General features: G+C 45.5%; 2 protein-coding genes across 3 annotated transcripts in view; one reads left to right on the top strand and one right to left on the bottom strand.

Moving 5' to 3' along the window:
• Positions 1 to 17,946, bottom strand: part of mei-41 (ATR serine/threonine kinase meiotic 41) — a 131,246-nt gene extending 113,300 nt beyond the window's left edge. Inside the window, exons 1-8 of one of the 2 annotated variants that reach the window (XR_012825986.1) lie at positions 17,281 to 17,946; positions 16,723 to 16,860; positions 15,073 to 15,243; positions 6,731 to 6,899; positions 5,299 to 5,422; positions 4,417 to 4,544; positions 2,910 to 3,009; positions 688 to 846 (exon numbers count right to left, since the gene is read on the bottom strand). Coding sequence is in view for 1 of the 2 variants with exons in the window: in XM_075680723.1 (XP_075536838.1) it covers positions 688 to 846; positions 2,910 to 3,009; positions 4,417 to 4,544; positions 5,299 to 5,422; positions 6,731 to 6,899; positions 15,073 to 15,243; positions 16,723 to 16,860; positions 17,281 to 17,440 (1,149 nt within the window). In the remaining variant the exon portion in view is untranslated. The remainder of the gene's footprint in view (positions 1 to 687; positions 847 to 2,909; positions 3,010 to 4,416; positions 4,545 to 5,298; positions 5,423 to 6,730; positions 6,900 to 15,072; positions 15,244 to 16,722; positions 16,861 to 17,280) is intronic. The other variant, XM_075680723.1, reaches the window with a different exon arrangement.
• Positions 17,947 to 19,596: 1,650 nt separating this feature from the next.
• LOC142571966 (COMM domain-containing protein 1-like) lies at positions 19,597 to 20,689 on the top strand. Its single transcript, XM_075680726.1, has 2 exons — positions 19,597 to 19,865; positions 20,105 to 20,689. The coding sequence occupies exons 1-2, from the start codon at positions 19,704 to 19,706 to the stop codon at positions 20,441 to 20,443; spliced, it is 501 nt and encodes a 166-aa protein (XP_075536841.1). The 5' UTR covers positions 19,597 to 19,703; the 3' UTR covers positions 20,444 to 20,689.
• The last annotated feature ends 1,690 nt before the right edge of the window (positions 20,690 to 22,379 follow it).

Below are 22,379 nucleotides of genomic sequence, written 5' to 3'. Positions count from 1 at the left end.
CCAAAACTGGTGAAGCAGGCATTGCCAGCCACACTACGCATGGGTGAGCATCGCAGAGCACCTTGTTTGCACACATTTAAGAAGGGTGGCATTCCAAATGCACTCGATGGCACAAAGATGACTATATCTGGGAAGTGTTTTCAGACAAGTAGCTGTCGGACAACAGCACAACCAAAGAAGATAATGATTGAAGCATAAAGTTCAATGTTAACAAATGTTTTCCCTGAGTTTGCCTCAATCATGTTACTACACGCGGATGAAACTTCTTTCTTATTGTTTGCTATCCCCAAATCTTGTCTCATACTATATGCGAGACCATAATATATGCAGGTTTTTCTGCCACGTGCCCATTCTTGGCAAATGTCAAGGGGTATGAAGCCTTAAGTGAATTTAAATATGTGTCGTACTTCCCTGTGTGTTCACCTCTCATCCACATCCTTCCCTTGACAATCATCATACGCGGCCTTTTTCCTCATGGTGCAGACAGCTAGCATCTAAAGATGACAAGGCTGTGCTCACAACATCCACTACAGCTGTCACCTCGCCACCTCGCCAAGAAGCTATGTGTCATTTGGATGCCCACATTGTGTTGGACCTGTAAGTTGTTTCTTTCCCCTTGAATGAGGCCTGTTCATCAGCAGTGCCAAACGGCGCAATATTGAGAAAAAGCTTTCAACAAACACATACGATGTTGGTGTCTGCAGCCTCCAGCAAAGGAGACAGATTTTCTTGCAACTTTTGCAATACGTAGTCCAGGGGCAAACAGCCAGAGTCTGCTGAAAATTTGTTAAACAATTGCGTTGAGGCACCCAGTAAATTCGGATGTTTCTGCAAGTTCTGCATGACCTGGTGAAAAAAAAAGAAAAGGAAAGAAAATACTGTATATTGCAGAATGTCCACAAGAATTGTATTTTCACAAATATACATTTTCCGCAATACCTGCCCCACGTATCCAGTAAACCCAGCTCCATCCACGTCACAATCCTTGTGCCCACAAATGAATACGAAACTGATCTAAAACATGAAAAATGTTGAGCTAAGAAGTAAAATTTCCTTTAAAGTAGGCAGAAATTTGTTTCTGGCTGACAGCAATAACAGAATCGGAACAGTAGTGGAACATATAGGTAAACAGTTTTCCACTTTTACAAGAATACTGTGTTTACTTGTGTAAGCCATAGATTATATTTCTTTTTTCTATAAGTGCCTTGAAAGAAAAAATTCACTTTACTCCACTTCATGCCTTGGCCTATGGTTACGAGCTGACAACACATACAGCACCATGACTTATACACAGCATAGAAAAACACTGGCGACCCACAAGGAAAACTAATTCAGTTTTCTTCATCACTTTCACCATCGCTAATTTAGCCTGCTTTAGTGCATGTGATGCAGATGCTCCTAAGGTGTAAATTTCTCTTTCCAATGTCCTTGAGTCGGACAGGCACTAGAACCCGTCTGACCCAAGCATCCAAGTGCAGATGATGATGCAATATCGGACAATTTATTTTAAATGGTCACTAGCATAACTATGTGTTCATATTGCTAAATAAGCTGTATAACAGGACTAATCCAAACCAGACTGCATTGCTCTTACACAGAGAATTACATACAATTTTTGTTAACAGTGAGGTTGAATGAAAAAAGCAGTATTTCTAAAGTTGCGTGTTTTACTACGCATGTAGATGTCGCTCACATGACATTTAAAAACTATTTCTGCACTAAAAGCTTGCCTAGTTTACTTTACATTTACTTACTACTGTGAGCTCAATGTCTAAATTATGTACACATCTAGTTTGTACGTGTGTATTCGCATACTATGTATTTACACTTGTGAGTTCATCTGCTGGACGTGTGTGTGAAAAAAACATAATAAATTCTAGGGTTTTAATTGCCAAAACCATGATATGCTTCTGAGGCATGCCGTAGCGAGTGCCTCCGGATTAATTTTGACTAGCCGGGGTTCTTTAACGTATACCCAATGCATGGTAGGTGGGGCTTTTGCATTTCACCCTTATAAATACGCAGCCGCCACTGCCAGGATTTCATGCTGCGCCCTTAGACTTAGCAGCACAACACCAAATGTGTGTGCGTGTAGATGTGCTTGTATAGGCAATAACACAGCTGCACAGATATACATGCTTGTACTTACAATGAATGTAGTGTCAAAGGAACATTGAATGCTCAATTTTTTTGTGCATTTGAATTCTGTGATGCCTCTGGTGCTTGGTACTGGCCCCCCTGTGGCCATGACATTCTGTATTAGGACAGTATTCTTTCCAAAGAGGCTTTCAAAATTGTACAAATTTGTAAATCTTGTAAATAAACACTTAACTGAATTAAACCAACATTTCCGAACTAGAGAATAAGAAGTGTGAATCACACTTGAGGCAGACCTAACACAAGTAAATACAGTAATTTTCACTGGATAATGAAATCATCATTGCCATTCAGCAAACAGTGTGTTTGCAGCGTGCTCTGTCAGGGGGCATTTGATCCTCTTACTGTGCATAGGTGTCCAGGGACTTGAAGGTGCACCTTTCTTGGTTCATTTTTCTTTACATATTTATTATTTATTTACTTACTTACTTACTTATTGGTTTGTTTGTTTGTTTGTTTGTTTGTTTGTTTGTTTGTTTGTTTAATTTATCACAGCCCTTACTGTACTTTGCACCATCACACCTAAACAATTATGCACACAGGCATGAATGCTTCCATTACTGGCGCCATCTCCTACAAATTGAAATGAATCGCAGGAGCGGTCTTCATTCCACAATACCGCTTATTGTGGAGAAGCCAGTTTTGATCGTCCTTTCTTTTTTCGAACTCAATGCACATACGCATGCAGACAAAGACAGCGTTTCAAGCATACAGCAAGTATCAAATACAGGCCTGTAAATATTGTTGCAGACCTTAGACAATCCCAGAAGGATCTCTTCTGTAGCACCTGGAGACAACTGAATGTTTGCCACGGTCTTCAAAAACTCTACCAAGTGGTCCATTCCAAGAGATCTATCGCACAAAAGCAAAGAAGGCGAAGGGAAAGACATAAAATGGTCCTCAGGACCAATCACTCAAAGGAGGGGTATAAAAGAGCAGAAGGAGCATTGTAGCAATACAATAGACACAGTGGTAGCAACACTACAATTTTTATATTGTTAAATCACAGTGGTGCAAGCAAGGGAAGCAAAAACTTATTAACAACCCAGGCACCTGTATTTTTGATTCCATGCTTCAGCATAAACGTTGTTGCTAGCCAAAAGCAACAGAAGTCCTTAACTAGAGGGCAGCACTAAAAGGCTGGGGCTTTGAATTCTGGTGTTAATGCAGTGATAAAAAAACCAGCTGGCTTCGGCTATTCCCACAATTCTGAACTCATTTACTGCAACAGCAGCCTTGACAGCAGTCACTACTTCAACTACCCACAACTCAATGCGAAAATGCAATCCTCTCCAAATTGTATGCAGCAATACAGAGGTGGCAGCACAACAACGACGATGGCATGGCAATGATAGTGACAAACACTGGCAAACGCGGTATGGTGAAGATGGCACAATGACACATGCTTTGGTGTAACAGAAAAAAAAAAAGAGAGAGAGCAAACCCTGCTTTGAGTTCTTAAACGCTCGTGAAGTAAAATGTTGCATATGGCATCCACAACCTAAAATTACATGGTACATGGATCGCAGAAGAACACTACAGGTTCCAGCATAACAGAACAAGAGGACAGATTGAACATCTGTTCTGAGCTTTGAACTGCTGTTTTGAGCTTTTACGTGTTGTCGCAGTAAAAAGAGTCAATGCAGAGTGCGTTAACAGGTGTCTAAAGAAATCCCTTTAGCTTCAAGAGCTGTGAAAAAAACTTTAAAGGCCAACTACAACAAAATTTTGCTTAGGCTACATTTGTTATAAATGAGTACTATATAGTACCCCTGAGGATCTATGACAAAGCCATAGGGCTGGTAATTGTATAGTTTTTTTGTTAGCAGCCTTCAAACAGTCCCCTAAGCATCTGACGTGTGCACTTGGGGGTTGTCACTATAATGTTAGTCACAGCATGCCACCTCCGAGATTTCTCATTGCACTGCGGGCTGCCACCTGCTGCCTGGTCATTCCAAGTCATGCGTCGCTTCTGGCGATCGGTAATGGCATCATTTTCTTCGGCTTCAGCATCAAAAAACAGCTCTTTCTGTGAGCTTTGCATGATGCTGCCATTCATATTTCAAACATCAAAATTTGCACGGAGGCTCCTTTATATCTACGCTACCTTACGCTAGGCCTTTTACAAGCTTTAAAATTTCATTGCAGTTGGCTTTTAACCTTAGCCACAACAACCATAGCATAAACAGCATATTAAATCACATTAAAATAAAAGTGATTAAAAAAGAAAAATGATGCACTAACTCTATCTTTACTTACGTTAAGGCTATGCTATCTGTTGATACACAATGAATAAGCCATGTAACGTTCAGGAGGACTTCTGTCTCAGTGTTCTCTGTCACAGGGTAATACTGCTTTAGAAAAGCATTCAGTGCTTCAAGGCTCGCCTGCACAGACAAGAAAAAGTAATGCAAATTATGTGCAGGGGTTTTCCCACAGCGTATAACTTGCAACCAAAGTAATTTTTAAACCAACAGAAGCATCCTGTTTAACTCTACATCAAGCCATAAGAGGGTGCATGCCTGCATAAAAACAATCACTCATAGTGAAAAGTCTATAGCTGTGTCAATCAACAAGTGTCATTTTCATCCCTGTATTTACATGTAATTGAGTAATTTTGCATGAACAAACGCACTTATTAAGCACTCATGTAGGTGCTGGATTTTATCCATACAGGTGCTTATAAAGCCTTCCATGCTTTAGACGAGCTGGATTTGTCCATACGTTTCTGGTAAAAATGGCCAAGGACACGCTCAGCTCTGTCAACAGTACTTCGCATTTTCTAGCAATGCCATGGACAAGCCTAGTTTCATCTCAGTGCTTAGTCATGTTTCTGGTAGATGGCAGCACACAATCCACATGACAGCACAAGCAGACGAAGATTTATTCTTTCTAAAGAAAAAAAAACACATTGGCAACTGGAGTCCTTAAAAATAATTTGGCCATTTTTGGTCATAATTTGGTGTAATAGCAATAGCATTGCATGGACAGTTAACAGACTTTCTTACTTAATTATTTACGCTATACTATTTTGTGTGGAAATAATGTTCATATGCACTAGCTAATGCTCTGCATTAATCATCTGCACATAAATAGGCTCTTCTATCTTTACTCCATACAGGTGACAAAGCAGACACGCACCTCCACAAGCTCAGTGTTGTCTGCACTCAGCAGCCCGCAAAGGGAGCGAACAAGCCTGTCCCGTCCGAGTCTGCGACCACTTCCAAATGCAACCATGTCATCAGCTAAGAACACCAGAAGCTTCCTGTAAAGATGTCAGGAGGGCATGTTCTATGAGCTTCAGCCACACTTGCAACAACTCTTCCACAAGCATTACTGACATGTGCAAAACAATAACTTTTCTTTAAAAAAACACATGGTACTTCCTGTATTACTGAAGTGCACAACATTCTGTCAGGCTGCAATAAAACACAAGCAGTGTGACTCAAGGGGGAGGTTACTTACAATATGGCCATCTCAGTTGCAAGACACTGAAAGTTGAGCACACATAGTAGTCAGAAAATAATGAGCGCATAGGAATACATAAAGAATACAAGCAAATACATAAAGGAAAGGTGTATGGTTACAGTAAGTACACATCGCACAAAGAGTGATGACAAAAGGACGTGAAAATTTACAAGTTACTAACATTTCTATGTCGATGTGCAACTGAGTTGGTGAACAAAACATCACTGTATAACATGCTGTCAATCTCGATGTGCCACATGTTCCATACAGACAAATAAAGAAACACAATCGATTTTGTAGGCACTTTACTCAATCTGTTCACATTTCATTGTGCTTCTCTTATTATTCTTTGCATTTCCCCCATAGTGCTACTCTATGCCATTCTTATCTGCTCCTCTTAGAGGCAGGCGAGCATTGTGCCTTTTCCAGAAACGAGTCACCAGCCTGCCTCTGGCTCTTTTATAATAGCGATGGAAATTATACGGGCACTAGAGGTGTTCTCGCATCATTGCCGTTTCCACTGCTGCTATCTCTGTGCTGTCCCAGGTGCATGCGGGGCTCTCGCACCAAGTGTTGGAACTCTCGTGACCTGCTACTAGTGGAAAGATTACAGTGAGGGAAGTCAAGAAGGCTCATGCCTTGACACGTGCTGTTTTCCCACACATCAAGTGTTGAAGGTCACATAAGTCTGCCGAGTTTTTGAGGTACAGCACAGTGATATCGTAAAAGGATTTCCGAGCGGACCATCCACTTTGGGATAAAGCATGCACGCCTCCTGCAACCAGCACTCCTCATCATGCCAGGAATGGGATTGTGAGCGCTCACAGTCATCGAGTGAACGCTGCTCAAGTGTCATTGGACACACGACACAATGCGTGTTTAGCTAATATGTGAATATGTATTCCACTTTATACTGTCCATAAAGCTATGAGCTTTACCTTGTGTAATATTCTATTACTTTGGTAGTGTTGTCAAAGTTTTGCCCTTTGAGTGAAACTGTGACTTTTCTTTCGAATGATGATGATCCTATCAATATTTTATTGCATCTGGATGAGCAACGCCAAGCACTGTCATGCTTACAGTCACATGAGGCAGCAGCACTCACATCAGTGAAAGCAGCAAAGCGCAGCCACCATCAGGCAGGGAGATGTGGATGCTGCCCTGTTCGGCTCTTGACCTCTTCACATTCTGATGGCCCGCGAACGAAAGGGTGACACCAAAGTGGCATGTGGCCATTTCAGTGCCACCATTCAGTACACAGAATTGGTAGACATCTGTATTAAAGAAGAAAAAAATAAAGGAGCAAGGAAAAAAAGAATGAGGGGAAAAAAAACAGGCAAACAAGAAAATGCAGATAAACATTACCATCTAGCAAGAATTACTGCAGGCAGGTGCACTTAACTTCCATTGTTCTGTTGGCCATGTATAACATACAAGTGGCAACACAAGAGTGGTAATCATTAAGGAGTGCAAGCAAATTGTGTACACCTAAAGTGCCTTTATCGCACAATTAAAAAAATTAAGGTCTGGGGTTTTACATGCAAAAACCGTGATTTGATTATGAGGCACGCCATAGTGAGGGATCTAGTGAATACATTGTCGCGCCAAAAAAAAAAGGGAAAATAAAGACTTGGGAGGGAGAGTACGAAACGACAGATTGAGCGCTCCCTCCCAAGTCTTTATTCTCCTTTGTTTGGGCGCAACAATGTATTCATTAGATCCCAACCAACTTGCCCAGCAACAAGTTCTACTCATAGTGAGGGACTTGGAATAATTCTGACCACCTGGGGTTCTTTACCGTGCACCCAATGCACGGTACACAGGGGTTTTTGCATTTCAGCCCCATCGAAATGAGACCATTACAACCGGGATTCAAACCCACGCCCTCTGGCTTAGTAGCAAAACGCCTTAGCCACTACGGTGGTTTATTGTATGATTGTCTATAAAGCAAAAGCCAAGAGAAGTTTTGCTAAATCAATCAAGTAAGCAATACTATGCGCATTAGCCCCATAAGATTGGACTTAAAACTCAAAGCAGGAAACTTCATCAACCAACAGATTTAAAAGGCTTTCTGGGTTGCACACGAATATACACCATTAAGTGCTGCAGGTTGCATTATTAATTAACCGATGGAATTTTACATCCATCCCAAAGCTGCATAGTGGGTTTAAGGTGTATGCCATAACAGAGGGCTTCAAATTTATTTTGACAACTTCAGATCTTTTTAGCATATACCTAACACGGGACGTTTATTTAGGCTACAGAATTTTAAAGAATTGCCTGCAACAGATTTTATGATTGTAGTCTTTGAGCAGGATTACTCGAAACAGCGGATATTATTTGCATGAGAAATTGAATTGCATAATCAAATAATTAATTCCAGCAGAACCCATTTCATGATGTATATCAACATTAATGCAATTAGCACTGAAGCAATGCAGTGGCATGCCAGAGTACCATCTTAAAGCACATCTTGTATGGCATAGGTATATCACCTGGCTCCTCTCTTGTACTTCTCTTGAAATGCTGTGCTATCTGGTGGCACCGCCCCAAAATCCGTGTGCGGCACATGTGCGAATATATATATATTTACAGACGATTGCATGAATATGTATGATGCAGGTTTGGTTCCAACTAACACCACTGATATTTAAAGGGGCCCTGAACCACCCCTTGGGCTTGGTGAAATAACATAGTCCGCGGGTAGCATACGCTGTTGTGAAAATCTCAGCCAAGCTTTGCTGTTGTATGCTGCGTGTGGAGCTCACAAGCGGACCGCGAAGTCGCCTTTCTCACAAATGCTCTCTTTTCAACAGAAGCCTGCCTCCTCACTCTCTTAAAGCACATTCACACCGAAAGCGAAGCATCTAAGTGGCCAAGTGGATTTTCAAAACTGCAAGGCCGTGAGCGCGCGGGCCTGTTCAGACCGGACGGCTTGCCTGGCTGCCCGCACCACTGAGGAGGCATTTTTCATGGCACATGTGTTGCCATCTCGTGGCACCGGTCGTCCGTACTCATCCGTGGGTGCGCCAGCATCGTCACCGCACCATCGTCCTCTGGCGTTCTGATTGGCTGCGGCAAAGCGGAGAACTCTGGTGGATGGAAAAAAAATCGGTCTGGAAGCGATCGGGCTCGTCGCTTCGTTTTCTGCCCGCTTTTACCCGCCTGGCGATGAGGTTTACCTGCTTTCCGTTTGCGTGCTATGGATACTCTGCCTTCGGTGTGAATGTGCCTTTAAGAAGGCAGGCTTATGATTTATTTCATAATAAAGTGGACTCCCATATGCGACTGCTATCGGTAGCTGCAGTCGGCTATGTAGTGTAGATACTGCAGTCGCCATGGGGTGCCACCATAAGTCCACTGGCTAAGCACACTGCGGCTCGCTGAGCACAACCACGTTTGGCTTATGTTTAGCGTGTCATAAGCACCAAAATTGGAAGTCATGGTGTCTACGTTAAAATGCAAAATGAAACTTGAACTGCGTGCCACCGTGACAATCAGAAGGCAGAGCCTGGTGGGCACACCCCACTGTGCTGTAGCTTTCGCAGTGGGGCGTGCATTCCTTCTTTGCATTGAAGAAGGAATGGGAGCACAGCGGTGGCTGTGTCTAATTGGCAATAACTCCACTTCTGCTGAACACACTGAAGTACTTTTTGAGGCGAAGTATTTTTGAAATAGCCTATTTTCGCTTCAAATGCCTTTCTACACTTCAATAAAAAGTGGTTCAGGACCCCCCCCATCTTTTGTCAGTGAAGAACGGCACACACCCAGCAGCACGTACCCCGTGACCGAAGTTGGCGTCAAAGTGCTTCATTGAAGATCGGCACATACCCAGTAGCACATATCCAGTGACCCAAGCTGACAATAAAGAAGTTCGTAGAAAAGTGGCACAGGCGCACATACTCAGTGGCCCAAATTGATGTCACAGAGGTTCATTCAAGTTCGGCACATACCTAGTTGCATATTTTTGCCAGTTGCCAAGTTGACATCAAGGAGCATCATTCAGCAGCAGCTCATTCCCAGTGCTATACACCTAGTGACCCAAGTTGCTCCAACAAGTGGTTTTCAACCCTGTTCACTCAGCACACCTGCCCGATGTGCTACTCATTATACCATGGACTGCCCAGTGATCCAAGTTTGCGGGAAAATGATTAGAGACATATATACATAGATAGTCGGCCCCCGGAAAGCTTGTGTAGTACCCTTAAAGTACTGATCACATTGAAATTCACTAATTAACTTTTTAATTTATCACTTTGAGGTACATATTGTCACAATGATGTGGGGCTCCCGCACCGCGGGACGGCGCGCGCAAAGGTCGGCGCCATGAAAGACGATGAAGCACGTGAGCTGAACGTTCTTCTCCTGGCCCGCCATTAAACAGAAGCGTCTATTTTGTAAGACTCTGTCTTCAATCTACGTTACATTTTTCTGGTGGAGGTGCTGGGTACATGCTACCAATCCCAGATCAAACACCGCCTACAAGCCCAGTACGAAGTCCGGTCTAGCTGACTCCAGTTCACGTACGGACAAGCCGTCGACTTAAAAGACTGCCACGTGAGCACGAGCCTCTACCTAGTCGAGTCATAAGGATGAGTGCCTCAGTTCCGTCTTCTTCCTTAACCGCACCGACTGAGGTTGTCCTTAACCAGCCGCGAATCCCCACATCCTTCCCTGGGGACACCTTCGAAGATGTTGAGGACTGGCTCGATCGCTTTGAGCATGTCGCAGAATTCAACGGCTGAACTCCAGAGCGCAAGCTACGCAACGCCTACTTTGCCCTCGAGGACTATGCGCAGACATTTTTGAGAACCGTGAGGTGGCCCTGTCGACATGGGACGAATTCCGACGGCAGCTAATCAGCATGTACGCCAGCCTCGATCGCAAGGAGCGAGCTGAATCTGCAATTCAGGTGAGAGTGCAGCAGTCGAAGGAAAGCGTCACAATGTTTGTGGATGGATCTGACGCACGGATCCATTCATGCCAGAAGAAAAGAAGCTCAGGAACTTGATGCACGGCGTCAAGCAAGAGTTATTCGGTGGACTAATACGCAACCCACCAAAGACCGTTGCAGAGTTTCTCGTGGAAGCCACATAAATGGAAAATGCACTGCAGCAGCGAACAAGGCAGTACAACCACGACGTGTCGACTCTCTCGCTATACCCTTGCACAATAGCGACGCCTTGCGGGAGCTCGTTAGGCTTGTTGTCTGAGAAGAGCTTCAAAAGCTTCAGGTGGCCCTGGTATCGGTACCGCGACTTGCTCTGGCTGAGGTCGTCCAGGAGGAAATCAGGCAGGCAGTACAAGTCCCGGAGCGAAGCAAGACACCACAGCATGAGGTACGGCAGCCACAGCCTCGCATGTCGTATGCGGAAGCTGCGAGAAGTTCGCTGTCCCCGAATTTTTACGATGTGCACGACATCCCAGACTTTCAAGGTGTGCGCGCCGTTGAACAAGCAACTGGCGACTTCAGGACTCGCCGCATGCCAGTCATGTCTGAAACATGACCACCCAGCAAGAGTGACGTATGGCGCACTGCAGACCGGAGGCCCTTGTGTTTTCATTGCAGTGAAGCCAATCACCTCTACAGAGTGTGTCCTTACCGCCGAGCTGGGCTCCGTGGATTTTCACTGAATGCGCCATGCCCGCGCTATGGTGAATGCCCCCTGGAGATTGAAGCCTACCTCGCGGACGCCAGGACCTTGTTTGCCCCACGATTCCGTGTCCCCTGGTCACCATCACCCGCCCGAAACAGGTCTGCCAGCCCCATCTTCACGCCGAGTGCAATAAGGCATCGCTCACCCAGCCCTGCCTCTCGGGAAAACTGAGTCCAGTGACCTGCGGAGGTGAGGTCGCTGACGTTGCGAACGCTGAAGATGCTCCACTAAGAAGACCGCAAGATGACGTAATTGAGACACAAAAAAAGCAGTGTAGTTCGGTGTCAGTATCTTGCGACGTACCAGTTACCATAGATGACCACGAAGTCACGGCGTTAATCGGCACAGGTGCGGACAGTCTGTTATGAGCCAGAATCTCGCGCGTATCTTGAACAAAGTTTCGACGCAATGGACCGGGACTCAGATTCGTACTGCAGGAGGGCACTCCATAACTCCAATGGGCCAGTGCACGGCACGAGTCAACATTCGGGGCTTCACGTACATCGGCGACTTCGTCATTCTTCCTGAATGTTCGAAGGGCCTTATACTCGGCATGGATTTCCTTCAGGCGAACGGTGCCATCATCGACTTGCAAGAGTCTAGCGTCAGCTTCACTACTACATAAGCCACAACGAACAGCAATGGCAATGACCGCGACATCGCACTTCGCGTAGCTGACAATCACGTCATGTTACCACGCAAGAGCAGCGTGCTTACCCTTGTCTGATGCAACATGGAGGACGGTGCCGAAGGAAATGCAGAGGCAAACATCCCTCTGCTTCTTGAGCGCCACATTTGCATAGCCAGAGGGCTTCTTCAGGTGTGCAACAAATGTTCAGTCGTCTTGCTAACAAACTTTAGCAATGAATATTGGCATGTACCGCGAGGAACAACAATCGCATTTCTTCGCAATATCATTGATGTTACTGACATTGCCACATTGGAAATCGCATCGTCTCAGCAATCTGAGTTACCCAGCCTAAAAGAATGTATTCATGTTAACGCTGCTCTGCCAGACCATCAGAAAGATCGTCTACTGAGACTCGTGAATGAATTTGCGGACTGTTTTTCAACATCGTCCAAAGTACGGCGCACGTCCATCACAAAGCACCGCATTATAATGGACGAGTCCGCACGTCCTGTTCGTCAGCATCCTTACAGAGTGTCTCCAGTGGAAAGGGAAGCGATCAAGCATCAGGTGAAAGAGATGCTCCAAGGTGACGTGACAGCCGTCCACAAGCCCGTGGGCCTCCCCTGTAGTGTTAGTCAGAAAGAAAGACAACACACTGCGCTTCTGTGTAGATAATAGAAAGTTGTACCGTGTCACCAAGCGTGATGTTTATCCATTGCCACGCATCGACGATGCATTGGATCGTCTACAACATGCCAATTCTTTTTCTTCGTTGGATCTTAAATCAGGGTATTGGCAAATCGAAGTCAATGAATAGGATCGTGAAAAAACAGCGTTTCTGACACCTGACGGGCTTTATGAGTTCAAAGTTCTTCCCTTTGGTCTCTCTTCCGCACCTGCCACCTTTCAGCGGATGATGGATACCGTGCTTGCTGAACTATAATGGCAAACCTGCCTCGTCTACTCGGGCGATGTCGTCGTGTTCTCGAGCACGCTTGACGAACATCTCACACGACTCGAGAGTGTCCTCGCGGCAATCCGTACTGCCAGCCTCACCATCAAGCCTGAAAAATGCTACTTCGGGTTCCAAGAGCTCAAATTTCTTGGCCATGTCGTTGGTCCTAAAGGCGTCTGACCAGACCCCGAAAAATTAGCTGCCGTAGCCGAGTTTTCGCCACCCACAGACAAGAAGGCTGTCCAACGCTTCCTTGGTTTGTGCGCATATTATAGGCGCTTCGTCGAGGGATTCTTCTGGAATGAAGCACAGTTCTGGAATGAAGCACAGCGACACCGACTGTTTGTCACGCGCACCACTCCCTACGACGTCCTCGGACCCTGACCATGACTTGCCATTTGTCGGCGTTATCGACACCATAAAGATTGCTGACCACCAGTGCGCCGCTGACCCTGAGCTGCTGCCGCTGATCAAGCACCTTCAAGGAGCTGAAGGTGTCTTACCTCGGTCGCTCGTGCGCGGCTTATCATCAGACTCTTTGCACAACAACGTCCTTTACAGGAAAAACTGCGGAAGCGGTCCAAATATGTACCTCCTTGTCGTGCCATTGGTACTGCCCCAAGACATTTTGCAAGCCTGCCATGATGAGCCATGTGCGGGACACCTGGGATTCGCTAAGACATTAGCAAGGATACGCCAGAAGTATTACCGGCCCCGGCTTTTTTCTTCTGTGCAACGGTACATCAAGACATGCCGTGATTGTCAGCACCGCAAGAAACCACCAGTTAAACCAGCTGGCTTTCTCCACCCTGCGGACCCTCCTCAAGCACCGTTCCAACAAATAGGAATGAATCTACTTGGGCCATTCCCAGTGACCTCTTCGCACAACAAATGGATAGTCATCGCTACCAACTACTTAACCCGGTACGCCGAAACCGAAGCTATTCCGCAAGCTAACTCGTATGAAGTGGCCAAGTTCTTTGTACGCCACATCGTCCTACGACATGGTGCACCGTCTGTTCTCAACACCGACCGCGGTGCAGCATTTACAGCCGAACTTATGGAGGACGTTCTCCAGCTGATGCATTGCTCTCACCACAAGAGCACTGCGTATCACCCTCAAACCAATGGATTAACTGAATGTCTGAATAGAACGCTGGCTGATATGCTCTCCACGTATATCAACGTAGAGCACAAGACGTGGGATGAGATTTTACCCTATGTAACCTTCGTGTATAACACTGCTCTACAGGAGACTACACAATTTACGCCGTTTGAACTTGTATATGGGCGCCATGTCACGTCAACACTTGACGCCATGCTACATAATAGCCCGCCCAGCGAACACACGCAAGAATTCGTACAAAGAGCCGAAGAAGCATGCCAGCTTGCTTGGCATCGTATCCAGAGCCAACAGCATACCGACACCCTTCGCTACAACCAAGGTCGACGCGACGTCCTTTACAATACCGGCGCCTTCGTGTGGGTCTGGGCGCCCATCCGTCACCGTGGACTCTCAGAAAAGTTGCTCCATCGGTATTTTGGTCCCTACAAGGTTACACGCTGCCTCAGTGACGTGACCTACGAAGTCGTCCCTTGCAGTTTTGACCCCGGTTCGCTCCGTTGTCGTTCTCGCGCGGAAGTTGTTCATGTAGTGCACTCCGTCTTCAATCTACGTTACAATATTGCAAGTTACGAATTGTAGCCAGTGAGTTTGCAAGGCACATTCATACTGGAATGAATGCTGAGGATGTCATGGGTTCTTAGATATGCGGCATCAAACTAGCGGCAAAAATGCGCTGTTGTTCCACTTACTTTTTTAACAAACTGTCATTTTATGCATTGAAACACAAAAGTAACTGGAATGCCCATGTGCTTTGTCGTACACTTTGGGAATGAATATCTCGAAACTGGCATCATCCTGAAAATTTGTTCCAAGTGATCGACTATGAATTTTAATTTCTCATGCAAGTAGTGTTCGCCTATGATTAATCCAGCTGAGCGACAGTGGTCACTTGTGACAGCTCAGCTGCAACAGATGAACTTGGAAAATTTTGTATAGTTAAAAAAAACACTCAGGATAAAGTACCATACAATTTTTCACCTCTTGCCAGGACAATGTAGCCAGTGAGCCACCACAGCATAAAAGAAAGTTGTTCTGGTCACCAAACATGGTGTGGAATAGTGAATTTCAGCGGACTCACCAACAAAGACTTCGAGCAGATTGTCCAGGAACTGGAGCAAAAGCCTCATGTTGTGACGCTTGTACAAGGTCAGGAGCGATTCAATGACTCGGCAGCAATGTCCAGAGAGCACACCAAGACCAGGTATGCTCATCAGCATGAGCAGCCTCCCAATAAGACTTTCGCTGAAGCCTAAGTAACGGGATAAAGTAGGTGAGCACACAGGTAATAAAAGCAGGTGTTACGTTTTGCTTTATGCGCTCGGCACAATATTGTGAAAGGTAGCATATATATTTATGTTGGCTGCCATTCACTTTCTAAAATATTTCATCATCTATTACTGCAATTAGTACAACATCGCTTAGCTGCACCACTGCAATGGCAGAGGAATTGGTGAGTGGCCTAGCAAGAGCCCCCTTGGAAGACCATTGCACATTTAATCTTTCTCAGTAATTCTAATCTGTGCCAGCTGTAATTATACAAGTTCTAATAAAGGATTTGAAATAAATCTGGTGAGAGCCACAATCGAAAAATGCATTTGCATTAAAAATGTTTGCATTAACCGGCCAGTTATTGATCAGTGAGCAAATGGGGATGGGGTACTTCGCCGACCAAATAAAGATTTAAAAGAAAAGAAGACGATTCGGCTCCCACACGGGAGCCTTGTTGGGAGCCGAAACGTCTTCTTTTTTTTTTTAATCTTTATTTGGTCGGCGAAGTGCCCCGGGTTTTTTGTTTACCTTTTAACCATGTTTCATCCCGACCAGACGGGCTTCCGTCAAACACTGAACTTCATTCTAATTGACATTAAGAGAAAGAAATGGAGCTGGGCAGGCCATTTAATGCATAGGTTAGATAACCAGTGGACCATTAGGATTACAGAATGGGTGCCAATAGAAGGGAAGTGCAGTCGAGGACAGCAGAAAACTAGGTGGTGTAATGAAATTAGAAAATTTTCAGGCGCAAGTTGAAATCGGTTGGTGCAGGGCAGGGGTAGTTGGAAATCACAGGGAGAGGCCTTCATTCTGCGTTGGACATAAAATAGGCTGCTGCTGCTGATATTAAGTTTGGCAGTAACTATGCCTGCATAATGCACTGCTAGCAGCTAGTTCCATTCATCATTGTAACACAGTAACTATTGACTATTATAGTTTATAGCTATAGTGTCAGCTCAAATATACTGCTCTTCACTTGGAAGAACACGTCAGCCATACAGCGTTAGACAGTCCCTTAGAAATAAATAAAACCACTGCTTCACGAAGTGTTCAAATCAGATTAACATAAAATTGTGGGTACATGTACATGAAATACAACACCTACAATGTAGCACAATATGTAGCGAGTGCTAATGAGTGTAAATGGCAGCAAGTGTGCGCGAGTAGTTGGCAAGTGCAAGTGTGCATGGGCAAGAGCACAGACGAGTACTAGCAAGCACAGGTGGACATGAATGCAATTTAGAACGGAAAGCATGCTTGGCTTTGCGTGTATATAAGCATTAGTACTGCTGATGTGAGCGGTACTGGGCGCTTACGTACTCACACAAGTGTATGCATTCTTTTTACAAAATGCGAACAAATGACATAATTAAATTTAATGTGCGGCCATAAATGTATAACAAGCTCTAACACGTCTTGAAGTATGACAAGACTCATTGAAACAATAACTACTTACGCAAGGCACTCTGTTCAGTGGAACCTGCTTCACTGCTTTCCTGTGGCAGGAACAATACTGGTAACGCTTGGGCGCAGTGTTGGACGCATTCGAGCAAGCGCTCCAACACCGGACGCGTCTGCTCAGCATCTGCGAACGCTGCAGGAAAGACACAGCTCAGGCACATTTTGATTGGTTTATTAATGTAATGGTCGTAAGGTGACAAAGTGACACTGGGGCTACACGAGATGACTAGTACAGAGAAAGGCGCCGAATTAATCTTGAACACGGCGGTTCTTTTAAAGTGCGCCTAAAGCTTGGTACATCGATTCTTTGCATTCCGGCCACCTCGGAATGCGGACACTGCGGCCGGCAATCAAACTCACGACTGTATTCAGCAGCAGAAACCACCGAATCGCCGCGGAACGTCAGAAAGCAATCGGTCAATTAGCGAAAACGTAAATCGGTTGCAGACGTCCATTAGTCCATCTGGCAGTACGCACAAAAGTGAAACAGCGCCTTGAATAAGCATGTCTAGAGCCGCTGAATTAAGCAACGCATCGGCAAGTTTCACATCACCTTTCTCGGTGTCGTTCAACAAAGAAGTAAGAATATTGTCCAAGATCTCTCTGTAGCGAGACGTTTGTTCATCTTGGGGTTCAGTCACTTGGCTGGAGCCTTCTTGTATTTCTCTTATTGCTGAAAGTGCTGTCAGGGAGTCTGGATGTTTAAATTCCATTTGTGCAGTCGACCTTCTGCCAGAGTCTCACAAGGATAGGTTAGCTGAGGAATTTTTCGCTCTATACAGAACCATACCAAGAAAAACTTCTGCATATGCTTTGGAAGGCACTGGCAAACACGCTGTCAAGCGTTTCGCGTAATTGGTTCGCACAGGATTTCACATTTGCCGGTTCGCGAAGTTTATCACGTTCGTCACATTTCATTCGGCGCCACTTTCATTAGGCGGAAGTGACGCATTCCTGAAGCTACGAATACCGAAACGGAACAGCCCTAGTTCCGTAGTTGCAATAAGTACACTATGGTACATAAGTGTTTCTCACTGTGCCTCCTCTAGAGGAGGCACTGCTATGATTGATGTGGTGTACTGGCATGTTCACTGGAATAGGGCAGTGCTTTCTCCGGCGGAGAAAACGTGCCTCTTTTTGCGATGACAACCGGGGGTGCTGGAGCACGCCAGTCTATCGCAGCGCTATCTGTTGCTGTAGCCTGGGGTCATTGATGGTAAGAGGAAAAAATTGGAGGACGCTTAAGCTTCGCCTTCAAGAGTGGAACGCGACAGCGTTCCCGTCGACCCGCCAAGGGGTATTGGGCTACGGCGCAGCGACTACGCGCCCCGCATCGGACGCGGTGAGCGTCGAGCAACGCAGCGTTCGGCGCGACAACGAAATGTGCGCCTCAGCAAACGACGCACGCCTGAGCCTTAGAAACAGCTCGTTTCTAAGGTAACACCGCGTTCACTAGAGGCGCTTTTTCACCGCTTTGAAGCATCGAACTCGTGGCTCAGTGGTAACGTGTCCGTCTCACACTCCGGAGACCCTGGTTCGATTCCCACCCAGCCCATCTTGGAAGTTGCTTTTTATTTATGAAGTGCCTGCCGTGATTTATCGCTCACGGCCAACGCCGCGGACGCCGACGCCGACGACACCGGCTTTTCCGCGACACGAGCTCCTTAACGCTATCGCGTTAAAACAACGTGTAACACAGGGCCTCCGGGATCAGCAGTTATGGTTCTCGCGGAGATCATGCATGTAAGTGCAGAGCTCGTCGATTGCGTGCTGTGGTTTTTCCTGCCACGTTCGCACATTATGTGCACGGCAAGCTCTGGGTTTGTAAATGTTTGTGTGCGTGTGTGTGTGTGCATTGAGGTTCCTGCATAACGATCAGAACAACTCCAGGCTGCTTCCGGTCGGGCACATTGAACATTGAGAACCTTGAGAACATTGGCTTTATTCAGGGAAGGAAGTGGCTGTATTCTTGCCCTTCGGGGCCCTTTTGCGGAGCGAAATATCTAAACGATGGTGGCTGCATTCGTCGCAGAGCAGCAAGTTTTTCTTTTTCTTCTTTTCATTCTTTTTCTTTTTTTTTTCTTTTTAAGTGAAGCGACCGCTTTTCTGGCTGATGCAACATGAAAGGAATGCCGTGCAACTAGAGGGACCTTACGTGCAACCCACCAGACACACTGCAGGTGGTCCTCCCGAGCTTCTCATTCTCGTGTGTTTCGAAATAGTAAAATCATATGCGTACTTTCCGAACGGAAGGAGCAGACGAGCGTTAATTTGTTTGCCTTCTGCAACCGAAACGCTGAGCAGACGATCAGGAGCACTGCATGATCTGTGGTTGGAAGTGTGCAAGCTCAGACAGCATTATTGATTTATCCTAACAGTTTGTATTATTTATTTTTTGCAAATTATAGTAACTTCAATTGTGTTTTGAGAGCGTTTTAGTTTATATATGCATGAAGTTTTGCACAACGTGTTTCAATTTCGCGCGCTAGGCACGCCGGTCGACCGCAGCGTCGCTTGGTGGCGTCATTGCAGAAGCGTCTCCTGTTCTCCCATTATTTTGCTATACGGACGATACACTGCCCCATTTCAGTACACCATAAATATGCCAACAGCTTCTACGGTGTAACTGAGGGCGCGATAACTTTGTTTCCTTTGAAAACTACCAATTTGATTTGTATCACTTTGGCAATTTACAGGCTTAAAAGTGTTTATTAACTATTTGCTGCAGAAGTGGGCTCCTCCCTACAAGAGATTTTATTGTGGGGAAGCCAGCTTTAAAGACAGCTGCTTTTTAGTGGACGATAAATAGCGAAACCAAAATTTGAAGTCGCCGACAGTAGCAGCGTTGTAGCCGATAGTAGTCAGCAGTCAATCCTAAGATTGGGTAGATCGGGCCAATCTTATCGGGCAACAGCAAGCAGCAGCGTTGTTAGTGTGGCCAGTGTCGAGGGCGGAATTTCAACTCGCTATCTAATTATGAGTAAAGAAGCATTTTTCGGCCTTCTAAGCGGCTTAGCCCAGCGGTTGTATTACAGTGACCCTGATGCAACGGACGAATTGTTGAAAAATGAACTGTATCCTTCACTTTCGGATGAACATTTTTCCAAATTGGTCTCCAAGGCAACGACAGTACTGAGGGTACTTTTTTATGCCGTTACCTGAATGGTTGTTGCGTAGAATTGCGCTGCGATATCAGTTGTAAATGCGAGAGTGTTATGCAATAATGTAATCCAACATGTACTTTCGTAATCCCTCGGCAGCGTCACTGGCGGAACACTTTAAGGCTGGCGAATCAAAAACAGTCCGAATTCTTTGTCGTGAAATGGTTGATTCTTCAACCGTGAGGTTTTCAAAGCATGCTTTAACGACCATTTCAGACGCTTGCTGCGTCTAACATGGACTGGACACAGCTGGAGGCGTTCCTCACATCGCAGACCAAGCGACAGGAAGGCGGCCTGACTCAGGAGCAAGCGGAGTGCACTTCTCGGTTCTGGAGAAACCACCGTGCGCGCGTGCGGGCCAGTGTTGTGGCTCAGAGTCGCTGGAATCCGGGCCTAGACTCGTGCTCGTGGAGGGTGGACCTCGAAGGCCCCACGGCGCAAGTGACTTTGGGAGAACTGCACTTTCAGATGGGCAAGCTGGAACTCGAGTCCTTGCTCGAGAGTATCGCTGCTATTCAAGTTGCCTTGGACAAACACTGCCCCAGAGCGAAGTGACTGATGGACTGAATTAATTACAGATGACTGCAGGCGCTGCAGCTGTCATGTTTTATCGCAGTGTCATATTACATGGTGCACGAGCACTTTGCAAACATGCAGCTTGTAAACCAGGTAAGACGTACAAGAAACTGATTGAAGTGAAACTTGGGACCACATACTCGTCTTTGCTTTGTGCACAGTGTCTAGTCCCAGCCTGTAATGATTACAATAAAACAGTAGTATTTTTGAAAAGGCTAACACGCACGACAAATTCTCGGACTTTGTTTTATCTCATATGCGGTCCTGTTGCTGACTTGCTGCACAGAAGGATGCACAGTAATAGCACTTCGCTTCTCAAGGTGTGCCTTACTAAACCAGAGTGTCTCACCTTGATGAGCAGTAAAAGAATTTAGTAATTGAAATGAAGGCTTCACTGCCTGCTTGTGCTGGCTCCTAGTTTCATAAAACTGCTATTTTGCTTGGGCACAAGAACAGCTTCTGGAAGTACGAGTTATTTAAAGCCACTGTCGCTGTTGCTCTTGCAACTGTTATGCAATCTGCGGAAGCTTAAACTTGCCGCGTGCATAGCATACATGCCTGTGAATACTCTTAGCATCACTTGCCAGCAAACATTAAGGCTAGGCAGCAGCATGGGCTTATGGGGCTTCATAATTGATGCTGTTGCTGAGAGCTTCCATGGATATTCAAAAATTACAGCAGAACCCATCTCATGATGAATGTCGATGGTAAGCAGTTAACAATGGGGCAAAGTTACAACACATTGTATTGCCACCACAGAGACGCATCTCATATGCAGCTGGACTTCTCTCTTGCACTTCTCACTGGTCACGCTGGGTCATTCAGCAACACCACTGCGAAGTTCCTGCGCAGAGCTTTTCTGAATGTGGATTCAGACAAATTTGTCTGAATATCTAAGACGCAGGTTCGACTCCGCCCAAGCATTGGAGAAATCTTAAATTTTTTGCCAATGGACAGCAGTGCATACTAAGTGACACATACTTACCCAAGTGGATGTTCAAGAGGTTCTTTGAAGTGCAGCTCGTACCCAGTGATCGCTGGGGGACCACAATGCGTCGCAAAAGCTCCCGCCTTTGTCGTATACTGCAATTAGCTCAGTGTCCCCAGTACTCGGCAGTGGCACAGAAAACACCAGCAGCCACACTCTCCCGACTACATTTCAATTGCTGAGCACTGTACACAGTGCCACATACCCAGTGACCTAAGCTGGTTTAACAGTTTGTTTTGAACCCTGTTACCTCAGCACAGCTGCCCTATGAGCTACCCTTTTGACCATGGACTACCCAGTGACCCAGGTTGGCAGTAAAATGATTTAGGACATAGACAGTCAGCTCCTGGAAAGTGTGTGAAGTACCATAAGAATGCTAATCGCAGTAATAACAAATTCTTAAAAAGTGACAGGCATTAAATTAAGGCCATGTTAGAATGCGAATGGTAGTGTTTACATGGTAAATTTTTTACTCTTGACTGAGAAACCAGGGTGGCTTCTGTGCACTTAGTTCAGCACAGAAACTGTATGCCACATAGTTGCATATGTGGAGCAGAGCTAATGCAATGTACAGGTAAATTAAAACCCGTTCAGGCACCAACTAACATGTTGAGCAATAAAATTGAAGCCTATGCAGATGCATCCGTCTGTTCGCTTCCACCTGAAGCCTCCAGTATTTTTCCTTAATGAAATAATTAGCAGTAACTTTGTAATTATACACTTGGCCACCTTAAGTTCTTGGGGCACATCTGAAAACATCAACTTTGGTTGTTTATAACTACTTTTTGCATGGCTTTTTCGTATTTAAAGGAAAGCAAAACTTTGAGAGCCAAGGCAGCTGCCATTTGCATGCCACAGCAATGCTGCTTCTCTGGTATTGCTGATGGCTAAGCTACCTGTGCTTAATATGGCTGCAGTACTAAAACG

Source organism: Dermacentor variabilis, chromosome 2 (genome assembly GCF_050947875.1).
Source record: "Dermacentor variabilis isolate Ectoservices chromosome 2, ASM5094787v1, whole genome shotgun sequence".
NCBI classification, from domain to species: domain Eukaryota; kingdom Metazoa; phylum Arthropoda; class Arachnida; order Ixodida; family Ixodidae; genus Dermacentor; species Dermacentor variabilis.
This window is presented reverse-complemented; position numbering and strand designations above follow the sequence as displayed.